The sequence below is a fragment of the Lithobates pipiens genome, unplaced genomic scaffold (genome assembly GCF_037356315.1).
Source record: "Lithobates pipiens isolate NorthernLeopardFrog02 unplaced genomic scaffold, aLitPip1_a1.2 Scaffold_28, whole genome shotgun sequence".
NCBI lineage: Eukaryota > Metazoa > Chordata > Amphibia > Anura > Ranidae > Lithobates > Lithobates pipiens.
The window spans coordinates 133,560,495-133,578,397 of record NW_027507789.1 but is presented as its reverse complement, the minus strand read 5'-3'; the positions used below and the strand labels follow the sequence as shown (position 1 = coordinate 133,578,397).

Here is a 17,903-nt window from a genome sequence, read left to right as displayed (position 1 = left end):
GTCTGAAGTGGTTAAATATCATTCCTGGGGGGTGACCTTAGTATGCCTGTAAAGTAGCGCAATGTGAAAAAAAACAATAGCCGGGTTTTGACAATTCCTTTATTAAAAAGGTCTTCTTTCCCCTGCTTCTTCCTCCATCTTCCTCCGGTCTTCCTTTGGTTTTCTCCTTTTTCCTCCAGCTGTTTCTTCCCCCCATTTCTTCTTCCATTTTCCTCCACTTCTTTCACCGGTCTTCTCCATCTTCCTCTGGCTTATTCTTCCCCCATTTCGATCTCCAGTCTTTCTCCCGCTGAACATTCAAAAAACTAACCTACTTCAATGCTGCGATGGGGCACATGACGTCACTCCGAGGCCCCACCTCTTGTGACTCCACCGCCCGGGACTGAGATCATTCGACGGCTATGCTCCATAGTTATATATGATATGTGCTCTATGAAAGTGGACAGATTGGCTGGCCGCAGCGTCGGAGGAGGTTCATTGTTATCATGTTCAGCAGGTCAGTGGCGGGAGCGGCGGAGGACAAAGACCGGAGGACGAAGCAGGGGAAGAAGACCGGAGGTAGATGGAGAAGACCAGAGGAAGATGGAGAAGACTGGAGAAAGAAGTAAAAGAAGATGGAGGAAGAAGCGGGAAAGAAGAAGCTGGAGGAAGAAGGAAAAAAACCGAAGGAAGACCAGAGGAAGATGGAGGAAGGAGCGGGGGAAAGAGGAAGACCTTTTTAATAAAGGAATTGTCAAAAACTGGCTATTGTCTTTTGCCACATTTCACTGCTTTTTATGTTGAATGGGTAAGGGTACAATTTTCCCAATACCCATTCACATGAAGGGGGTGGGATCTGGGGGCCCCCTTTCCGGAAATTCTTCACCCTTTTTTCCAGAAAATAAAGGGGACGGGCTCTGCATTTGACGTCAATAGATGGTTATGCGGGGGACAACACAATGGAGGAAGACGGCAGTGAGGAAGAACACAGCAGCTCGGGGGAGAAGACCACTCAGAGCTATTTTACCATAAAGGAATTGTCAAAAAACAGCTACTGTAGTTTTTTGTCACATTTCTCTGCTTTGTTTTTGGTGAATGGGTAGGGGTACAATGTACCCGATACCCAGTCACATAGGGGGTGGTGGGATTTGGGGGCCTCCTTTTTAAAGGGGGCTTCCAGATTCCGATAAGCTCCCTGCCCACATACCCCCACAACCACCGGGCAAGGTTTGTGGGGATGAGGCCCTTGTCCCCATCAACATGGGACAAGGGTTCTTGGGGGGGATCCCAAAGCACCCTCCCCATGTTGAGGATATGTGGCCTGGTACAGTTCAGGAGGGGGGGGGCGCTCTCTCATCCCCCCTCTTTTCCTGCGGCCTGCCAGGTTGCATGCTCGGATAAGGGTCTGGTATGGATTTTGGGGGGGACCCCCACACCATTTATTTTTACTTTTGGCATGGGGGTCCCCTCCAAATCCATACTCTATCTGAAGGGCCTGGTTTAGACCTGGGGGGACCACATGCAGTTTTTTTGCAGTTTTTTTTTTTTTTTTGCTGGCTTTTTTTTACTTTCAGTTGATGACTCATTGGTTGTTAAGGACGCGACAGCTGGCATCCCGGCCCCCTGGTTAGCAACCAGCTATATACAGTGTTAAAATAATAACTGCAAAACACATCAAAAATCACATTACAAATGCAACAGTTGTGTTTCTGGTGCGATTCCATTGAAAACTATTACCTGCAAATCATATGAAAAAAGTCCCCGACTGCAAAATGCACTAAAAAATGCATAGGTGTGAACCTAGGGTCAGGGCCAGTTCACACTGGAGCGATGCAGGAACCCTGCAAATTCAGTGTGAGTTCCAGAATCACATACAACTCAAAGGTAGTTCACACTGCCATATGTGAGCTGCTGGGAGTGTCAGTAGAAAGCTACCAAATCAGTTTGCGTATCGCAGAGAGAATTGCAACACCCATGCAATCCGATTCTGCTGCAGACCAAAAAAAGGGTCCTGTGCGAGTTTGGTCCAAATGCGATGCAAATTCAACCATACAATCTGTATATGAGTTTGCATCACACAGACATCACATGTGACCTGCAGTGTGGGACAAATCACATCTGATGTCGGACAGTACAGCAGTGTGAACCGGCCCTAAGGCCCTTTAACACTTGTGTGACTTGTCCTGTGACTCCTGCATCCATAGACCTCAAGATTATACTGGCAGTGCTTCAAATCACATCATATTTGCGGCAAAAAGCGCTGCAAAATCTTGGGACTTTCAGGTCGCACAAGTGTGAAAAGGGCCTTAGTTGTATGAAAAGTCATCCAAGTGTGAAAGGAACCTAATGAGATTCATTAATAACACCTTTGAATTAGGCCCCATTAGCACTTGTGCGACCAATGCCTGTGTAATCTTGCAATATATGGACCTCAAGTCACATCAAAGTCAAACCAAAGTAGCGCTGGGACGAATTTGACCCACTTGCAGGATGAACAAGTGACACTAGGGCCTAATTGAAAAGGTATCCATGAATCTCATTCATACTGCTGTGACCTGAAAGCCACACTACTTTGTTGCAACTTGGCCCCAACTTCTGGGAATGCCTGTGTAATATTGCGCCCTATGTACCTCAAGTCACATGAAGGTCACACCAAAGTAGTACAGGGACTACTCTGATATTGTTGCAACTTGCAGCACAGATATGAGTGGTTATCATTGAGAATCATGGGGTACAACTGATCTTGCAACTCGGAGGTCCAAATTTGCGGGAAAAGTCGAAAAACTGTGAAACAAGTCATATATATATATATTTTAATAAAAAGGAGCTCTCATTTATATTTGCATAGTCCTTACAGATTTATATCAGCAGAACAAATGCAGGAAGTTATGTGTGCACATGGGCCAGAAGAAAATGTGTGGTGATGCCAAATAAACAAATCTATGAACCCCACCCACACCAAATCTAACTACCACATCCACCCCCACACTGAGTAAGCACATATCCTACACTTACCCGGTAAATGAGCAGCACCTCCTCTTTGCTAAAGAGGGACCTCGCCATGTCCACCTTGATGGAGATCCTGACCAGCACAGGAACTTTTGGGCGCATACAATGACTCATTTTCGGGTCAGAAGGTGAAACCATGCTCTTTTGATCGCAGCTGCAAATATTTGATGGCAACCACGATTAGAATTTTTTTATTTTTGTTTATTTGCAGATATGCAAATCTGTATTTCTATATATAATGATATTTGGGTATATAAACTTAAGTGTGATATAAATGTAGCGTTGGCCCCTGACGAGCAGGCGCTATGGTTTTTGAAAAGTTAATTTGCCTGAAGCCACAGTTGGGTTTTGGGGCTATTTTTCAAAATTTCTGGTTTCAGTACCAGTACAGCTGGGTTGCACTGGGTTTTCCTTGACCGCAGGTGTCGCTGTCACCGCCGGCAAGAGTAGAAACGCAGTCTAGCTGGATGCATTGGATGCCACTATTCTCTCGGAACCAGCCCAGTGGGAGTGTTTTCCTGCTGCTCATTCTGGGGAGTGGTATTGAAGGTACCGACGCCATGTTTTGTGGGGTGTTTTTCCATTATCTTCTGTCTGTTTGGTTCTGGTGGTCCTCCGGACCCAGCCCCGTGGCCCTCCTGGCCTTAGGTGCAGAACGATGCATCCTAAGTCTCGAGGCGACGCAACTACAGGGACAGGCCCGAGTGAATTTTTGGGGCCTACTGATCCAAGGGTGGTCCGGTGCCGTCTCATCTGAAGGGAGAGGCCCAGCAACTGAAGAACCCCAGGGGAGGACTCTTTCAGGAGAAGACCATGCGCAAGGCTGGTTTCTCTGAAGGAGCCTGGAGGCTCAGTTGAAGGACGCAACCTGGATCAACATTCATACGGTATCACCGGATTGGCTGAGAGAAACTGGTACCGTATGCCAGTTCTTTAAATGTATCTACATCCCTCAGTAATACTCAAGTGTATCTCACAAGTCTGTGGCAGAGACTTTGTCGAGCATCCCACCGGCTGCTAGGCCTAGTGAGAGAGGTCTATCTGGGGGTTGTTAAATCCAGTTGTGAAATGGTCTCTAGTCTCTGGATTTTCTCTAAAGACTTCCATTTTGCAATCTAAGTGCCTGAACTCACTCCTAACCCTCTACCCTGTATTGAGAGACTGTGTTTTGTTCTAAATAAATAATCCAAAAAAGGATTCAATGTCAGTTTCCACATTCTTTGGGCCAGCTACCACGGGAACCCCAAGACGGAGACGCAAAGAAGTGAGGTAACAGTAAGCCCAAATAAAACCAGCAGCTCCTTTGGGGGTCAGTGTTACATAAACTTAAGGGAGTTCAATAAAAAATTGTGTCCCTGGGATTGCATCAGGTGAATAACAAAGACAAAGGCTCATTTTGAGGCCTGGTTCACACTGACAGCTGAAGGAAATCGTGCTAGTTCAGCTGAACTCGCGCGATTTCATTCCCGCATGTCAGTCCCGACTGTGGGAGGAATTTCAGAGACATCTGTGCAGATTTCTGCACTGATGTCAATAATAATAATAATAATAATAAATCGCACCCCGAAGTAGCCAAAAAGTAGTATAGAAACTACTTTTGAAAATTTCACGAAAGGCAAATCCACTTTGCACTACAAGTGCACTGAAATGCATTTAAAATGTAGTGCCCACGCGTGCAGCTGTGAATGCATATGTTGCTCACGCCATATGTAAACGGTGGCAGTATTGTAGCGAACATCTGAGCAACAGCAATAATTCTAGCAATAGACCTCATCTATAACTCTAAACTGGTAACCTGTAGTTTATTCTCTAGGGTCTCTGCTAAAAAAAATATATATAATGTTTGGGGATTCTAATGCCGCGTACACACGACCGGACTTAGGTCCGACAGACTTTCGACGGAGTTCTGACAGAGTTCTGACGGACTTTCCGAATGAACGGACTTGGCCACACACAATCACACCAAAGTCCGACGGATTCGAACGTGATGACGTACGACTGGACTAGAATAAGGAAGTTCATAGCCAGTAGCCAATAGCTGCCCTAGCGTCAGTTTTTGTCCGTCGGACTAGCATACACAAGAGCGGATTTCTCGGTAGGAACTGGGTCCGGCGGAGTTCTGGCGGAAAAATTTGAAACATGTTCCATTTCTAAAGTCTGTCAGACTTTTGCAAATCAAAAGTCCGCTGCAGCCCACACACGATCGAATAGTCTGCCGGAATTGTTCCGTCGGACCTTTGATGTTGAAAAGTCTGGTCGTGTGTACGCGGCATTAGTAATTTTCTAGCGAAAAATACAGATTTTTACTTGTAAACAACAAATGTCACAAAAAGGCTGGGTCCTTAAAGTGGTTGTAAACCCTTACAACACACATTGACCTACAGGTAAGCCTAGATTAAGGCTTACCTGTAGGTCCAAGAAATATTTCCTAAACCTATACGGTTTAGGAGATATTTGCCCGAAGACATGCGCCGTAGACAGCGGCGCGCAGGCGCACTGAGTGCGGCATCGTCATGCGCGGGAGTGACGTCATCGCGGCTTCGCTGAAATGACAGCGGCAGAGCTGCGAGACCCCACCGAGAAGATGGATGTGCCGGACTACAGGGGACAGCGGTGACTAGAGGTCGACCGATATATCGGCGATTGTGCTGATAAAAAGCCGATTCAACAGCGGGACTTTGAAATGACTTCTGTAAGAAGTCAGTGTGAGTTGCCTGAGTCGTCATAGCAACACTTTCCTCCTCTCTGGGCAGACTGCCAAGAAAAGAACTAAATGATACAATGTTTACACTTGAATGAATGAAGTCATCTCTGTGTGTAGAAGTTCTCAGTTTAACCATTTAAAGACGAAATCTTTTCTGACACTTGTTGCTTACAAGTAAAAATCCTGTATTTTCTGCCAGAAAATCACTTAGACCCCCCAAAAATTATATATATTTTTTTAGCAGAGATCCTAGGGAATAAAATAGCGGTTGTTGCAATATTTTATGTCACACGGCATTTGCACAGAGGTCTTTCAAATGCATTTTTTTGGGAAAAAAAATACACTATTTAAAAATAAAATAAAAACAGTAAAGTTAGCCCATTTTTTTTTTTTCGTCCAAAAGTTTTGACTACCTGTTTTTATTTAATACATAGGTTTTTTTTTTTTTTTTTTTTTTATCTAAATCATACATACAAGTAAACTGATTGGAGGTTTGTTTTGTTTAATAAATGTTTAAATGTAAGAAATTTTCTGTATCACTTATGAAGGCTGCTTTCACACTGGAGCGTTGATGGTAAAACGCAAGTTTTAGCGGCTCTTTACCATCATTTTAGCGGTGCTATTTGGCTGCTAGTGGGGCACATATAACCCAGCTAGCGACCAAGGAAGAGGTTAAATGCGCCCATGAAACACTGCTGCCAAATCGCATTGCATGCGCTTCGGCAGTGGTGCCCATTCATATCAATGGGCAGGAGTGGTGGAGGAGCGGTATACACCACTCCAAACGTGCTGCTTGCAGGACTTTTTTTTTAAGATCCTGCCAGCGCATCGCCTCAGTGTGAAAGCACTCTGTCTTTCACACAGACTGCAGGGGAGCCATTTTGCAGGCACATTTTGCAGGCTATTTTTAGCCCAAAAGCGCCTGAAAAACGCCTCAGTGGGAAAGGTGTGTTAGATCAAGGGGGATTAAAAAAAAAAAGGAAAAAAATTAAATAAATAAAATCGGCCTAACATATCGGCCCAAAAAAATCGGCATCATATATCGGCTATCGGCCACCATGATTTCTAAATATCGGCATCGGCCAGAGAAAAACCCATATCGGTCGACCTCTAGCGGTGACTTCGCTGGGTCCTGTGTCAGGTAAGTGACACATAATGGACTACTATGCGATGCATAGTAGTCCATTATGCTTTACCTTTGCAGGGAATGAAAGAGGAAGCAAACCCATCAGGGTTTAATTCCTCTTTATAGGATAATTATGACCTTTCGTAACATGTTACATGTTACACTCATATTCAGGGTGTAACATGTTATGAACGGACCGGCCCCCGAACCTCGGCGATCCCCGCTGTGACAGCTAGCAGGGTTCTTCTACCTCCCCGCTAGCTGTTACAATTTTAAAAAAACTGAGTGGGGTTCCACCTTCCCAGCTGAGTCACTGATTGACAGTGCTCTGTGCATATAAAACTATAAGGTCCAGCAGCCTTTGTAGCTGTCAGCTTGTAGTTTTCAATGAACTACCATGGCGCTGTGGAGTTCCATGGTAGTTCATTCATGCTTCCTGTAATGTTGTATCTGCTTACCTGTACGGGAATACAGATACACTGGCAGATCTGCTGGAGACCTGCATGGGACCAGCAGTCTGCTGATGACTGGTGCAATGCTTTACAAGCAAAAAAAAAGCACATTTTTTTACCTGCTAAAAAATGTGCATTTATAATCTTTTTCCAAAAAATGTATTTATCTTTTAATTGGTTGGATTCCTATAATTTGTGGCTATCAGGCATTTTAATGAAAGTTTATGAGCCTGCAGTTTAGCTTTAAACAGCATTCTACACAACATATGGATGGGGACCCAATATTTCTTGCTTTGAGAGTATAAGATGAGCATTAGCAGCTACATGGAGAAGAGTGGAATAAAACACATCACACGGTGCTCATGTGGACCAATTCTTAAACACACTTCTATCCCTAAGGGCTTTCCATCGATATACAGTACAGCAAACCAGACTGTTTGTCATAAGAGGCTGCAGGGCAAATCCTATAACAACATATGTCCAGACAAGGAAGCTAAACACATTAAGGCCTATATTAAAGCCATTATTACCAATCTAAGGCAAATAATATTTGCAACCCACTGCTACAGCTTGGAAAAGCTCACAGAGTCTCATTAGGGAATCACAACCACATGAAATGCTTTAGGCTATGCTGCTGTGCAGAACATCAGAATTTCCCCAGAGAAAATTCCTCCAGAGAAAAAGGTGACCCAGCCAGCCTGCTAACAAAACGGCTGTGGGCCTGTGAAGTTACAGATTGCATTTGACAGAATGGTTGTAAGTATTTTTGGGAGCAGAATACAAAATACAAGAAAGCACTGACCTGTTTTCATCGTCAAGCTTCTGTTTATTCTTTCTTACCAAGACTATGTTATTTCACAGCTAGCAAAATGTTCTTTTACCTTAGATTCCAGTTGAGAAAAAAAAAATACCTGCCATTAATGCTGAAGCTTTAACCAAGCTTTGGGCACTTAAACCCCCTTCCTGCCCAGACCAATTTTCAGCTTTCAGCGCTGTCACTCTCTGAATGACAATTGCGTGGTAATGCTACAGTTTACCCAAATTAAATTTTCATCTTTTTTTTTTCACACAGATGGAGCTTTCTTTTGGTGGTATTTAATTGCTGCTGGGTTTATTTTTTCTAAAAAAAAAAAAAAGGGGGCTGAAATTTTGAAAATAAAAACAAAAACTGTTTCATAGTTTGTCATAACATTTTGAAAATAGGTAATTTTTCTCCTTCACTGATGTGTGCTGATGAGGCTGCACTGATGGGCACTTATAGGCTGTGCTGATGGGCACTGATAGGTGGCACTGATAGGCGGCACTGATAAGCACCGATGAGGCAGCACTGATAGGTGTCACTGAAGGGCACTGATAGGCGGCACTGATAGGTGGCACTGATGGACACTGGTAGGCACTGTTGGGTGACACTGATAGGCAGCACTGATCTGTGGCACTGATTATTAGACACTGATAGGCATTGATTGGCAGCACTGGTGGGCATTGATGGGTGGCACTGTGGGCACTGGCAGGTGGCATTGGTAGGTGGCACAGTGGGTACCGGCAGGTAACACTAATGGGCACAGCTGCCACTTTCTTACTGAGGGGTCGATGTCCCCCAGACAGAAGCCAGTAACAGCGTGGTGAAAAAAAGAATACCGATTACCAGGCTTCTCTTTACTTCACGTGATCAGCCGTTATTGGGTGACAGCTGATCACGTGGTGAGGGACCAGGATCGATCCCTTACTCAGATTTGTGATCGGCCAAGTCTCATAGACTCGGTGATCACAGAGCGGGTCGTGCAGACTGCGTTTGCTCACGAGGACGTCCAGGGATGCCCTCCTGGCAATTAAGGCCCGCACTGCAGCAGTCTTTTGGCTATAGCGAGGACAGAAAGTAGTAAATCATTTTACAAAACTATTTTTATTGTAAAACTCAATATTTGTAAAGTTGAAATGAAATTACCCTTTTGGTCTGTGACCCTCACATGTAATGACATGGCGCAGGGTTTCCCAACCTTTTTTCACTCAAGGCACCCTTTAAAATTCTGCACAATCTCAAGACGCCCCATTTTGACATGTAAAAATTTAACAAATAGTTTTGTATAATGCAGCAACATCCACATGAGTAGGACACCCAACAGTAGCAGGGATTTAAAGTACATACAGTACAACTTTGCAAACTAGTACTGATTAGTATTCCAATGTCTCTCTTCTCCCTCACTCAGCCAGTCTGACCCCAGTGCTGAAGGGGAAGGGGCAAACAAGGATGCTGTCCAGGTGCCCAACATCCTTCTTATCAACTGATGACATTTAGGACACTGGCGGCTAGAAGGTTGTAATGGTGTACAATGAAAACCTGTGGCTTTGTGTAAGTAATAGGCAGGCTTTATCCACCTGCTAGCTTGTATACAATTTGTGGGTAATTTCTAGATATTTTGCCAAGGCACCCCTGAAGACACCTGAAGGCACCCTGGTTGAAAAAAGCTGACACGAAGGACCTTGTTTCCAATAGTACCCATGTAGTACTAGGGTTAGTACTGGATATTATAAATCTTGCCTGGAGATCTCCACACTGCTATAATCTGTAGGCAATTCGCTTTGTTACAAATTCAATTTCGGGTGAAATTCGGCATATTCGTTAATTCTGAAGCATTTGAATGAATAAAAGACTCTCTTGACACATTTGCATACGAATTGTCAAAAAAGAACGAAAATCCGAAAGAACAAAAATCTGTAAGAACAAAAATATGAAAATACAAAAATCCGAAAGAACAAAAACGTATTCTACCTACAAGTTTAATGAATCAATTACATTATGTGAACCCGGCCTTAAGCCCTATTAAATCCAAATACAAAAAAATATTAAATTACAGCTTACCAATTCTTAAGCTGGCTACACACTATACACTTTTTGTACAATTTTATTGTACAACTTTCCTTTAGATTTATCAAAACCATATAATATGAGGTCAAACCTAAACACTTTCAAATTGTATGCAATCAGGCAGGCCCTTGCACTACACAGTTGAAGGTAAATCTAAAGGAAATGGAACAACAAAAATTGTATAATGTGTATCCAGCTTTAGATGTTGTGGCAGCATTTACTTTCTTTTTTAACCCCTTTACACTTAAGGGTAAAACAAATCTAAATGTCTAAGTCCAATTTTGAAACTTTGACATGTATTCGTAAAACCGTACATCACAACTACTTTGTGCATCCAGGTGGATTATACCTTGGTTTTTTTCAGGACAAATTGGGCTTTCTTTTGGTGGTAAATGGTAATAAATATCTCCTGTTTTTTTTTTTTTTTTATTAGAAAAGGAAAACTTGGCCAAAATAGTAAAAAAAATATATTTTTCATTAAATTTAGCTGTATATTTCTTGCTACTACCATAACCTTCCACCAAAGAACATCACAAATAAATTCTGTTCCTGACGATCACATGGATACCACAAATGTGTATGTTAGTTTTTGTTTGTACCTGTAGTACAAAAAATAAATGCCGACCCTGACCTTTGACTCTAACCTTCGTTCCTGATCTTTAACCCTGACTTTGACCCAAACACTAAAGCTGGCACTAACCTACCGTATTTATCGGTGTATAACACTCACTTTTTTCCCTTTAAAATCAGGGGAAAATAACGAGTGCATGTTATACGCCGATCCTCCACCATTTTGAAGCCTCTGGGTGGCTTTTGGCCGCCTTCAGTCGCTCTCAACGGGTTTCGGTCACCTTCGCCCCTTCTCGATGGCTTTCGGCCACCCTCGGCCCTTCTCGGCGGCCGAAAGCCAACGAGAAGGGCCGAAGGCAGCCGAGAACTACCGAGCGCCGCCGAGATACACAGGACATCTGGCTCTGTATCTCGGTGGCGCCATTCTTAAAAATAAAAGCTGCAAATAAAACAGACAAGGCTGAAAATTACACTGACAAGGGTACAACGATGGACAAGGCTGCAATGATGGACAAGGCTGCATGACAAGGCTGCAATGATGGACAAGGCTGCATGACAAAACTGCATATGACACTGACAAGGGTACAATGATGGACAAGGCTGCATGACAAGGCTGCAAATGACACTGACAAGGCTGCAATGATGGACAAGGCTGCAGATGGACACTGATAAGGCTGCATTAATGGGCAAACTTCCCTCCTAAAAAATTTCCTCCTAAACTTGGGGTGCGTCTTATACACCGACACGTGTTATACGCCGATAAATACGGTATATCAAATCTTTATCTAGGTTTTATATATATATATATATATATATATATATATATTTATATATATATATTTTTTTTTTACACACATTCAAAGAAAGAAATGGTGTAAAAATACAATAAAATGGAGGGATATTTAGCTTAACTGCATCTATTTTCTTATAATTAGCTTCCATTTTGTTTGTGTTTCTTTTACTCCACTATATATATAAAACTAGATGCACACTGGAAATCAAGTTTAGTTTTTCATGTTACTGTTATCTTCTTTAGTTGTTTTGTTTCTTGTAAAGCACATGATTTTTGACAAATCACTAGTTTTACTATTGTCATAGACTGTACTTGTATATGATTGGATAATTTGTATGACACGTTTAAAAGGCGGTACTTTCTGAAAGCCCCCTTTAAATTTTTACACCAAAGAATAAAGATTAGAGTTTGTCTTGTGTCATTGTCTCAATGGGCTAATCTCACAGGCCTGTGGGTAATTAAGCGTCACATCTTACCAGAGATAATCGAAGGGTTAACCACCTCTAGACAATCTACATTCCCTTCAAAAAAGGCAAAATAAATAATTGAAAAAAAAAAATCACCCCCTATCCCCCACCGTGCTTGTGCACAAAGGCGAATGCAAGCCTCGGTCTCGTGTCATATGTAAACAGCAGTTACACCGTGTGAGGTATCACCGCAATCGTCAGATCAAGGGCAGTAATTTTAGCAGTAGAACTCTTCTGTAAATCTAAAGTGGTAACCTGCAAAAGGCTTTTAAAGTATTTAAAAAATGTATGTAGTATGTCGCTGCTGCACGGTTGTGCGCAATTTTAAAGCATGTCGTGTTTGGTATCCATGTACTCGGCATAAGATCATCTTTCATATTTTAGCAAACATTTGAGCAATATAGTGTGTTTTAATGCATACAAATTCAAAAATATTTTCCCCAAAAAATTGCATTTGAAAAATCGTTGCACAACGTGGAAAAACAATTGCAACACCCACCATTTTAATCTGTAGGGCCCTTGATTTAAAACAAATATGTAATGTTTGGGACTTCAAAGTAATTTTCTAGCAAAAAAAAAAAATGGCAAAAAAAAAAAAAAAGTGTCAGAAAGGGCTTTGCCTTCAAGTGGTTAGAAGAATGGGTGATGTGTGGCATAAGCTTCGAATGTTGTGCATAAAACACCAGGACAGTTCAAAACCCCCAAAATGACCCAATTTTGGAAAGTAGACATGCTGAGAGGCATGTTGAGTCCATTGAATATTTAATATTTTGCCACAAGTTTCGGTCACTTAATGATATATTGCTCACTAGGGATGAGCCGAACACCCCCGGGTTCGGTTCACGCCAGAACTTTTGAACGGACTGAAAATTCGTACGAACTTTAGAACCCCATTGAAGTCTATGGGACTCGAACGTTCGAAATAAAAAGTGCTAATTTTAATGGCTAATATGCAAGATATTGTCCTAAAAAGGGTCTGGGGACCTGGCTCCTGCCCCAGGGGACATGGGTCAATGCCTAAAATGTTTTTAAAAATGGCAATTTTTTCGGAAGCACTGATTTTAATGACGATTAAAGTGAAAAAAAAGTGAAATATTCCTTTAAATATCGTGCCTGGGGGTAGTCTATAGTATGCCTGTGAAGTGCCACGTGTTTCCCGTGTTTAGAACAGTCCCTGCACAAAATTACATTTAACTGAAAAAAAGTCATTTAAAACTGCTTGCGGTTTTAATGTAATATCTGGCTCCGGCAATATGGATGAAAATCATTGAGAAAAATGGCATGGGTAGCCCCCCTGCCCATTACCAGCCCCTTTGGGTCTTGTACGGATATTAAAGGGAACCCCGTACACATATTAAAAAAAGGAAAGACGTGGGGCCCCCAGGCCCTATATACTCAGAACAGCAGTATACAGGCAGTGCAAACAAGACAGGGACTGTGTAGGTTTGTTGTGTTAAGTAGAATCTGTTTGTAATTTTCAACTGGTACATTTTTAAAGTGTAGCTCCAGTCAAAAAATCTATTTTTAAGCTTTTTGGAAAACATAGGGAAGGGTTATCACCCCTGTATAATTTGTTTTGCCGTCCGTCTTTTTTCATCTCACTTGCTGTTGTCTCCTTCCGTTTGCAAGTAGGAGACGTTTGTAAGTTGGATGTTTTAAAGTAGGGGCCTGCCCTATATGCTCTGCAGAAATGGCGGAACAAGGTGTTGGTTTTGCCACAACATTGTAAGCCCTCAAAGTGACTCTTGGTGGGCGCTGGAGCGCCCTGCTGTGAACGATTATATCAAGAATTGTAATTACATGCCATTGTTGAACAGTGGTAGAAAAATTGACCTTTGGTGGTTGTGGTGCTGGTGCCACAACACTATAAGTCCTCACCGTTACTCTGGGTGGGCGCAGGAAGGGGCCCTCCTGTGAAATATTATATCAAGAATTGTAATTACATGTCCCTGTTAAACAGGGGCAGAAAAATTGGGCCTTAGGCACTGGTGCCACCACACTGCAACCTCTGCCATATACTCTAGTTTTATTGCAGGAATTAGCCCTGCTGCAAAGCATTGCATCAAAAATTGTAATTAAACGCCCCTGTTAAACAGGGGCAGAAAAATTTGGCCTTAGGAACTGCTGCTGGTGCTACCACACTGCAACCTCTTCCATATACTCTAGTTTTATTGCAGGAATTAGCCCTGCTGCAAAGCATTGCATCAAAAATTGTACTTAAACGCCCCTGTTAAACAGGGGCAGAAAAATTGGGCCTTAGGCACTGGTGCTGGTGCCACCACACTGCAACCTCTCCCATATACTCTTGTTTGATTGCAGGAATTAGCCCTGCTGCAAAGCATTGCATCAAAAATTGTACTTAAACGCCCCTGTTAAACAGGGGCAGAAAAATTGGGCTGATGGCATCAACCAGAACCAGAAATGTTCTTCCAACATATCAGCGGAGGAGGAAGAGGATAGACAATCAACATAACAGGACAGTCACTCAGCATAGGCAGTCTTGAAGGCGCACCCTGTGATCGGTAACAAAGCTGCCAGCAGCACTGAAGGTGCGTTCCGAAAGAACACTGGATGCAGGACAGGCCAGTAGCTCAATTGCATACTGTGCAAGCTCTGGCCAGTGATTCATCCTCAAGACCCAGTAAGCCAGAGGATTTTCGGTGGGAAAGGTGTCCAAGTCTGACCTTGCCCCTAGGTATTTCTGCACCATGTAAATCGGACGCTGGCGATGGTTGCTGGAACCGATCATACCTTGGGGCTGCGGACTAAAAAATTGTCTGAACACATCGGTCAGACGGCCACCTTCTCCACCGCTCCTTCTGACCGATGCCTCAGCAACACATTGCCCAAGACCAGGAGTTTGTAACCTCCCTGTCTCTGGGAACGCGTTGCACAGACCTTTCTGCAAGGCCTCCCAGAGATGTCTCATCCTCTGCTCCCTCTACGACGGCAAGATAAGGTGGACAACCTTACCCTTGTACCGTGGATCAAGGAGAGTGGCCAGACAGTAATGGTCCCTCTCCTTGATCCGAAGAATACAAGGATCTTTCCGCAGGCTTTGCAGGATCAGGGAGGCCATGCAGCGTAGGTTAGCTGAGGCATTCGGTCCGGAGTCCTCTGGGTCACAACATGATCCGCAGCTACCTCCTCCCAGCCACGTACAAGTCCGCGGGTTTCTTGGGACTGTAAATCATCCCTACAAGACTGCTGCTGCTGCTGATGCTGAGTGCAAGCCTCCACCTCCATGCTGACACAATCATCCTCCTCCTCCTCCTCATCCTGTGTGATGGGTGGGACAGCAGGAACACTGTCTGGATAAAGGGGGCCTTGAGAGGCAAGGAAGTCCTCCTCTTCCCGCCTCTGTTCTGCCTCAAGTGCCCTGTCCATTATTCCACGCAGCGTATGCTCCAACAGGTGGACAAGAGGTACAGTGTCACTGATGCATGCACTGTCACTGCTCACCATCCTTGTGGCCTCCTCAAACGGTGACAGGACAGTGCATGCATCCCTGATCATGCCCCACTGGCGTGGTGAGAAAAAACCGAGCTCCCCTGACCCTGTCCTGGTTCCGTAGTCACACAGGTACTCATTGATGGCCCTCTGCTGCGTGTGCAGCCGTTGCAGCATGGCCAACGTTGAGTTCCACCTGGTGGGCCTGAGGTGGTGCTTGGTTTTCTGGTTCCTGTATACGGCTGTATACGGCTAGGCTCCCAAAAAGTCCCACACATTTTGTATCCCCGTACTCAGGAGAAGCAGCAGAATGTATTTTGGGGTGTAATTTCACATATTCCCATGGCATGTTTGAGCAATATATCATTTCAGTGACAACATTGGGTAATTTTTTTCTTTTTTGTCATTTTTCAATCGCTTGTGACAAAAAATTAAATATTCAATGTGCTCAACGTGCCTTTCAGCAAATTCTTTGGGGTGTCTACTTTTCAAAATGGGGTCATTTGGGTGGGGGGGGGGGTTGTACTGCCCTGCCATTTTAGCACCTCAAGAAATGAGATAGGCAATCACAAACTAAAAGTTGAGTAAATTCCAGAAAATGTACCCTAGTTTGTAGACGCTATAACTTTTACACAAACCAATAAATATACACTTATTGATTTTTTTTTACCCAAGACATGTGGCTGAATGCATTATGGCCTAAATATATGAATAAAATTGAGTTTATTGTATTTTTTTATAACAAAAGTTATTTTTTGGATCAAAATTGGCATCCTTCACATGCGGTCGGTTGGGTTGTTGCTGTCTGTTGCTTCCAGCTGCTTACAAATGTTCTACAGATCAAGATCCAGTCGTTGGATACAGGTTTCCTTTCAGCTCTATTGCTTTTAGAAAACTGTGTGTGTTAGGGCCAATTACCGGGAGCCCAACACACCGTCTGTCTCCTAAAACTAATATACCAGATGGCTTTTATTCATTCATCTTAGTTTATTTAACAAGTCACTGTGTGGTCTGTTTATGCTGTTTACTATTGTATCAATACTATCTACTATCTGGCTACCTATGAGATAGCCCCTGTATGGTTTATGTGCACAGAACAGCTACTAAGCTCCCGATGAAGCATTCATGAGCAAAACATGTAGAGCAAGCGTGTTACTACATACCATACACTGTTGCAGGACTAATATGATGTTTGGTATAATTTTTCTGCTGTTTTAGAGTGTAAAAGCAACAACACAGTTTTGCATCTATTGACTTTGCAAAATAAAGTTTTAATGAAAATTCCCTTTTGTATTTTGTTTTTAACCGGTTCCCGACCAGCGCACGCCGATGTATGTCGGCAGAATGGCACGGGCAGGCATATTGGCATACAGCTACGTCCAATCTTTAATGCCGCCCTGCCATCGCGAGCGCTCCACTGGCGGCGCGCTCTCATGCTGATCGGGACCCCCGTGAGTCCGGTCGTGGGTCCTGCGGACTTGATCGCCGCGGGCATACCCGCGATCGTCTCACGGGGCGGCTGAACGGAGAGATGCCGTTGTAAACAGCATCTCCCCGTTCTGCCTAGCAACAAGTGACGCTGATCTCTGCTCCCTATGATTGGAGCAGAGATCAGTGTTCACTAAATGAAAGCCCAGCCCCCAACAGTGAGTAACACACCCCTAGGAACACTTAACCCCTACACTGCCACCCACTGGTTAACCCTTTCACTTCCAGTGTCATTTACACAGGAATCACTGCATTTGTATAGCAATGATTGCTGTATAAATGACAATGGTCCCAAAAATGTGTCAAAAATGTCTGATGTGTCAGCCATAATGTCGCAGTCACAATAAAAATCACTGATCGCCGTCATTACCAGTAAAAAAAAAATTATTAATAAAAATGCCATAAAACTATCCCCTATTTTGTAAACGCTATAACTTTTGCGCAAACCAATCAATAATCGCTTATTGCGATTTTTTTTTTTACCAAAAATATGTAGAAGAATACGTATCGGCCTAAACTGAGGGAAAAATATTTTTTTATATATTTTTGGGGGATATTTATTATAACAAAAAGTAAAAAATAATGCGTTTTTTTCAAAATTGTCTCTCTATTTTTGTTTATATAGCGCAAAAAATAAAAACCGCAGGGGTGATCAAATACCACCAAAAGAAAGCTCTATTTGTGGGAAAAAAAGGACGTCAATTTTGTTTGGGAGCCACGTCGCATGACCGCGCAATTGTCAGTTAAAGCGACGCAGTGCCAAATCCAAAAAGTGGTCTGGTCTTTGGCCAGCAAAATGTTCCGGGGTTGAAGTGGTTAATAAACGATTATGTTATTTTTATAATTGGTGCCTACAAAGTCCATTCTTTCTCACGTGCTTTTTGATTCAAAATTGTTCTATAGGACGTGGCACTGCTCCATCTTTAAAGCGGAGGTCCACCCTAAAGTGGACCTTCCGCTCATCGGAACCCTCCCCCCCTCCGGTGCCACAATCGGCAC

General features: G+C 43.3%; 1 protein-coding gene across 3 annotated transcripts in view; it reads right to left on the bottom strand.

Moving 5' to 3' along the window:
* CFAP97D1 (CFAP97 domain containing 1) overlaps positions 1-17,903 on the bottom strand; it is a 504,236-nt gene that overhangs the window by 36,426 nt on the left and 449,907 nt on the right. Inside the window, exon 6 of one of the 3 annotated variants that reach the window (XM_077459588.1) lies at positions 8,098-8,151. The exons of the other annotated variants lie outside the window; for them this stretch is intronic. Within the exon in view, the coding sequence (XP_077315714.1) occupies positions 8,132-8,151 (20 nt within the window). The 3' untranslated portion in view covers positions 8,098-8,131. Of the gene's footprint in view, positions 1-8,097; positions 8,152-17,903 lie in introns of those variants that run through there. 3 annotated transcript variants of the gene reach the window in all.